We start from the raw sequence: 6,925 nt of genomic DNA on the forward strand, positions 1-6,925 counted from the left end.
ACTGAAATGAAGTGCACAATATGATTAATATCAATATCACATCTGATATTCATTGCTAAGTTCACTCTATAGTTGAAATCGGATTAAAATGCAAATCGGCGGCGTAACGGTTCAAAGTCGGTCTTTCCAAAAGTTTAAACATCAATATGATCATCATTCAAACATTATATCATCAGCAAATTAGCAACACATTCACGTGCATATCATCCCCCAAAATTCATAATTCTGAAAATCTTTTAAAAAATCGAAAACATGTTCAAACGACGATCTTTTCCCGATCCGTCTTAGATATGCTATCGTCGTATATACTAGAACACGTTTAAACAATTAAATCTTAATTCTAACAACATCTTAAAATTCAAATATGGTAAAAATTCTTAAAACTTACGTCAAAACGTAGCACTCGAAGCTGTGATCGCAAATATATGATCAATCGGAAATTCTATCGGGCGGATCAATTTTTATCGGAGCTTTGGAAAGGTTGAAAATGGCGTGGGAAGTATTCTGATATCCTTCCCCTTAAGCTGATGATATTCACGTTGAAAAATAGGGTAATCCAAGTGGGAATTATATATATATATTAGCATAATTGCAATTTAGCCCCTGAACTCTTGAATATTTGCAAATGGGTCGTCGGCCAATATTTTTAATTCAATTTCAATCATAAATAATTTAAGAATATTAGAATTTAATTCTTAAATCTAAAAATTCTCAAATTAAATATTCTCGAATTAAAATTAAATAATCTCGGGTCTTACCCCTGAAACTTCGATAATTGCAATTCGATTCCTGCGCGAGTTTCACCTTCTAATTAAATCTTTTTTAATTCCCGAAACTCGAAATTTAAATCTTAAATCCCATAAATAATCAATTCAAATATTCTAATATTTTAATTTAAGAATTCCGGATATTAAAATCTTAAAATCTGAAATCCTCAAATTAAATATTTTCGACCCGAAATTTAAATCTCTACTTCCGTAAATTCTCAATTTAATATTTTCTCATATTCGGAATTTACATCTCAAATTTCGTAATTCATAACTTAATATTTTGGGCCTTACAGATATACTCTGGATTAGGGTCCAACATGCTTCCGTAAGATGAATTAAATTCAAATATCTCTTTGACCATAATGTCGTTGGGTCATACCTGCCGAGTTTTACGAAGTGCTCCTCACACTCCAACCACGCAGTCGCAACAGATGGTTTCTGCACAAGCTCCTTCAACGACACCCAGCACGGCCTTAATTCGTTTTCAACCTTAAAGCGTATGGTATATAAATTTAATTATAGAATATGAGCATGAAAGAACGAGAGGCTTCAGAGAAAATTATTCAGACATAATATTATTACATAAATCAACTCCTTTGAAGAGGAGAAAACAATTTGTTTAGCTACTCATAGTAGCTTTGTTCTTGAAATACATGAAAAAAAAACTTATTACAATCTTAGAAAGAGAAATATTACAATTTATTTGTAAGAAAACTGCAAGGAATGATCGATGTCTTCAGCTTCCTTGAACGCTTGTATTTATAGCTGAGGTTCCACTCGTTTCACCGAGAAACTTCAGGGAATCTTACAGTTGTTTTGTCTTGTCCTTCTATGCCATTATTAATGGAATCTTTAGCTAGTGGATGAGTCACCCGTTATCCACCTTGTCCTGTTATGCCATTATTGATGGCATCGTTTGTTGGTGGAGGAGTCACATGTCGTCCTTTTTCTTTTGGCTCTATCCTCCTCACATGTCTTCTTTATTGTTGTCGGGGCATCTTCTGCTTTTGCAGTGGTCCCCCAAAAAAACGCATCTTTGGTGGTCCCTGTCCACCTTTGTTTGTCTCGGAAAATTCTTTTCGATCCGTTTGGGGTCTGAAGGCTTTTTCGAATTCTGGCTCCTTCTGGTTTGGACACTCTGGGCAGATATTCTCTGGCCATCTTTCGATATGAGCCATGTTACAAAATTTTCGGCGAGTCTCTTTACTCCCCGACAGCTTGTTGTTCCACAAAAAGTTCCTCTTCTTTTCAAAGAGTTCTTTGGCAAAAGCCGTAGTTTTTTTTGTCATTGTGTTCAATGAGAATTATCCATTCGCATAATTCTGATAAAATTTGAACGAAAACTTGACATTGTCCATCTCGGTGAGACAAAACCAAATACCTCATGCCCTTCTGGTTGAAATTTCATTTTCTCCCAAAGTGGACACTAATGGTATTTCTTCAGATATAGGATCCTTGATGAATCTTTGATTATTCATGTCAGGTCTCCTTAGCTTAATGAAATGAAAGGGCTCGTGTGATCCTTTCCCTGTTGGTTCTGAAACTGCACTGAAGAATTATAATTCGAGCACATCTCCTCTGGACAAATGGTCGTTATTTGCCCATGTTTCTTGGACTGCTTCCTGAATCCATTTTGGTAGCTGTGATATCTTCTGGAAGCTTGGTGAAGTTGTATAAACTGAGGCTAAAGCCCCAAATTCATACCATAGCTTTACATCCTTAGGGTTGACATTATTTTTTAGCCAAACCCTTGGATATATCCCTGCAACATCAACCCTGCAAGTGTTAGGGTTAATTTCACTTCTTGTACTTATCCCACCTCTGTTGATAAACCTGAAATTGATAAATAATAGCTTGGTTAGTATCAATATTAGATTTTCCCTTGTCTGTGTTGGGCCTAAGATTAATCTCTTCCTCTTTTACCCCAGAGGCAGAGGGTTGACTTGATGAGTTATCTTCATCAATTGTTGCTTCATCTAGATCATCAAAGGCTGATGATAGATTAGTACTTGTTTCTTGAGTTCTAGATTCCTCAACATCTTGTTTCAAAACTGGTGGTTGTATTTCTTGTTCTTGTAAAACCAATGGTTTTAACATATCTTGTTTATGAGAAACCAATGGTTTCTTTATATCCTTCACGATTGGCCCTTGAATAGCAACCCATAGTTGGGTTTGAGCTTGCATACATCCTGTAATTCGATTAGATACTTTGATCTGATCAGCTTGTTGTAACCTGCCGGCCATTTCAGCATTAATGGCTAACTGGTTGAACTCGGTTTGAAGCAACCCAAGGTGTTCTCTGAGATGCCTCTGCATTTTCATGATGGAATCCACGTCACTGCCTTCCATCTCTTGTTAAGAAATATGCAAGAATATTTTCACGAGATTTAATAATAATAATATCAAAAATATAATTTTGACATAATGGTTGTCATCTTAATAACCTAGTTTTCTCAGGTTTAGATTCAATCTTATTTCTTAATTCTTAGGAAAGATTTTACCTGGGTGTTATTGTCGATATATTAGGCCTGATTTGATTTGATTAAATATGTTATGACTTTATTTGTTTACATTAAATTTAGGAAGGTAATTATTAGGATTAGGATATTTCCTTATTGTGTGAGATTTGACCTTATACTCTTTCTTCTATTTAACCGTGTATTGAGTATGGTTTGATATATGAAAATAAAGATTTCAGTTCTTCTCATTTCTCTCGGTGCAATATTTACATGGTATCAGAGACCGGCTCTCGGTCATGAATTTCAAAGCCGCTATGGTCGGCACAGACTCAAAATTGTCTGGGTCAAACCCTAGTGACAGTGCACCATCCTTGGAAGGAGGAAACCGACCAAATCAAAACATTGCCATGTCCGATTCCCTCCAAATCACCATACACAGATTTAATGGGAAAAATTACCTTGAATGGGCCCAATCCGTGTGCTTGGTGATAGATGGTAAAGGGAAACTCGGAAATTTGAATGGAGAAATAAAGCCACCAGCTTCGAATGATCCGAAATACAAACAATGGCTCTCGGAAAATTCTTTGGTGACTGCTTGGTTTATTAACTCGATGGGACCGATCATTGGCAAGCCTTTCATGTTCTTATCAACAGCCCGTGATTTATCAGAAGCTGTCAAAGAAACGTACTCAGATATGGAGAACCATTCTCAACTGTTTGAATTAAATATTCGAATGTGGAGAATGCAGCAAGGCAACCGAGATGTCACTGCCTACTACAATGAAATGATGACTGTATGGCAGGAACTCGATTTGTTTGAAGAAGAGAAATGGGAAAACACCAATGATAGTATTCGATATACAAAGAAGGTAGAAAGAAGCAGGGTGTTTGTGTTTTTGACAGGCTTAAATAAGGAGCTTGATGAAGTTCGGGGACGGATACTTGGAAGAAAACCTCTTCCTTCCATTCGAGAAGTTTTTTCAGATGCCCGTCGAGAGGAGGCTCGGCGCCAAGTGATGCTGAAAGGAAATGAAGAACCCAAGATAGTGGATAGAGAGGGATCTGCCCTTGTCGCCAAAGGGACCAGTTTTGAAGGAGATAAGCCAAAAATCTGGTGTGAAAGGTGCCACAAGCCGTGGCACACGGTGGAGACATGCTGGAAAATCCATGGTAAACCAGCAAATTATAAGAAAAAGTCAGGCAGCAGCTATAAAGCTACTAATGGTGGTGTTCAGGCCCTTCAAACAAGTGGCATTGACTCTGGACAGCAATAATCAACCTCTGAATCTCTTCCTTTCACAAAGGATCAAATAGAGCACCTGTATAAATTGCTTCAATCTCACACTGTTGGAAATTCCAAATCTTCTTGCTCTGTAGCTCAGACAGGTATACTCCCTATAGCTTCTATTTCCAGCACAAACTCTAATGGTTCCTGGATATTAGATTCAGGCATATCACAACTTTTCTCTTCATATACACCGAGCGCATGGAATCAAAAGGTTAAAATTGCTAATGGTTCCTTCGCTACTATTGCAGGGAAAGGAACTGTTGTGGTTTCTCCTTGTCCTTGTCCTTAGAGATGTCTTGCATGTTCCCCATTTATCATATAATCTGTTATCTGTCAGCAAACTAACCTCTGACCTTAACTGTCGTGCTGTGTTTTTGTCCTCTCATTGCGAATTTCAGGATTTAGCCTCGGAGAAGATGATTGGCAATGCTAGACAGGACAATGGCCTCTATATTTTCAACGCTGGATCAATCTTCGTCAAACAAGACCTTAAGACCTGTTTTAACTCGATTTCTGCTTCTCAAGACAGTGAGATTATGTTATGGCATTGTCGTTTAGGCCATCCAAATTTTCAGTATTTAAAACAATTATTACCTAAGTTATTTTTAAATAAAAGTTCTTCATCGTTTATATGTGAATCATGTGAATTAGCCAAACATCATCGCTCTGTGTTTCCATTACAATCATATAAAAAATCAGCACCATTTACTTTGATACATAGTGATGTTTGGGGTCCCTCTAGGGTTGTCACTTTGTCTGAAAAATGGTGGTTTATCACATTTATAGATGACCATACTAGAATGACTTGGGTATTTCTTTTGAAAGACAAATCTGATGTTGGAAATGTGTTCATAAATTTTTATAATATGGTTCAAACACAATTTCAAACACATATTAAAATTTTCCGAAGTGATAATGGGAAAGAATATTTCAATCAATTGCTAGGGGACTTTTTTGCTGAAAAGGGAATTGTTCATCAAAGTTCTTGTGTTCACACCCCTCAACAAAATGGAGTGGCGGAAAGAAAAAAAAAGCATCTCCTCGAAGTTGCAAGAGCTATAAGTTTTCATACTAAAGTTCTAAAGTATCTTTGGGGTGATGCAATTCTAACAGCTACTTATTTAATAAATAGATTACCAACAAGGATACTGAATTTTCAAACTCCACTCAAAATATTTCAAAATTGTTTCCCTAGCTGTCGTCTCTTCACAGATATTCCCCTAAAAATTTTTGGCAGCATTGTATTTGTTCAAAATCATGACCCAAGGCGTTCTAAACTTGATCCAAAATCTTATAAATGCATCTTTGTTGGGTACCCTACAAATCAAAGAGGATACAAATGTTTTGATCCAATGTCAAAAAAAAATTTGGTATCCATGGATGTAACATTTTTTGAAGGCCAATCTTACTATGATTCTCATCTTCAGGGGGAGAATACTAGGGAAGATGAATGTTTAAATGAGTTGGACTTAACCTGTTATTTTGAGGAAGAACCTAATACTGTGCTTTTTCAAAACAATGACATGATAGAGAAGAGTATCAATAGGTTCAAAGGTCTTGTTTACAGAAGAGAAGGTCGGGCTCGAAGAAAAGAAGACATTGTTCATCTACAAAGCCAAGAATCTGATCAGAGGAAAAATCATGAGACTAGAAATGACTACTCAAAGATCCCTGACAATACAACCCAAGGTATTTCTGAGTTAAATTCCTCAAGTCAAGTTGATATTCCCATTGCCCTAAGGAAAGGAGTTCGGTCATGTACACAACATCCTCTTTCGAATTTTGTGTCTTATAAAAATTTGTCTCCTTCCTATTGTGCTTTTGTTTCACAACTCGACAGTATCATTATTTCAAAAAATGTTCATGAAGCTCTAAAGAAACCTGAGTGGAAAGAAGCAATTTTTGAGGAAATGAGAGCCCTACAGAAAAATTCTACTTGGGAGAAGGTTGATCTACCTCACGGTAAGTCAGTTGTTGGATGTAAGTGGGTATTCACCATAAAATACAACTCAGATGGTTCCCTAGAATGATTTAAGGCTCGTTTGGTTGCGAAAGGATTTACGCAAAATTATGGAGTAGACTATTCTGAAACATTTTCTCCAGTGGCTAAATTGAATACAGTTCGTGTCTTGTTATCAGTTGCTGCAAATCTTGATTGGCCACTAAATCAATTAGACATGAAAAATGCATTTCTACATGGTGATTTAGAAGAAGAGGTCTACATGGAGGCACCCCCAGGTTTCTCTGATCAGTTTGGATCAAAAGTATGTAGGCTGAAAAAATATCTCTATGGACTTAAGCAATCTCCCAGAGCATGGTTCGAGAGGTTCACAAATTTTGTAAGAAGTCAAGGCTATGCCCAAGGGCAATCTGATCATACTCTATTCACAAAAACATCCAAGAAAGAA

The 6,925-nt window shown here is 36.7% G+C and overlaps 1 protein-coding gene across 1 annotated transcript; it reads left to right on the forward strand.

Annotated features, from left to right (window-relative positions):
* Positions 1 to 3,543: 3,543 nt before the first annotated feature.
* On the forward strand, positions 3,544 to 4,503 carry LOC140860807 (uncharacterized). Its single transcript, XM_073263813.1, has one exon. It carries the CDS (start codon positions 3,544 to 3,546, stop codon positions 4,501 to 4,503), a length of 960 nt encoding a protein of 319 aa, XP_073119914.1.
* The last annotated feature ends 2,422 nt before the right edge of the window (positions 4,504 to 6,925 follow it).

The sequence above is a fragment of the Henckelia pumila genome, chromosome 4, assembly GCF_033568475.1.
Source record: "Henckelia pumila isolate YLH828 chromosome 4, ASM3356847v2, whole genome shotgun sequence".
NCBI lineage: Eukaryota > Viridiplantae > Streptophyta > Magnoliopsida > Lamiales > Gesneriaceae > Henckelia > Henckelia pumila.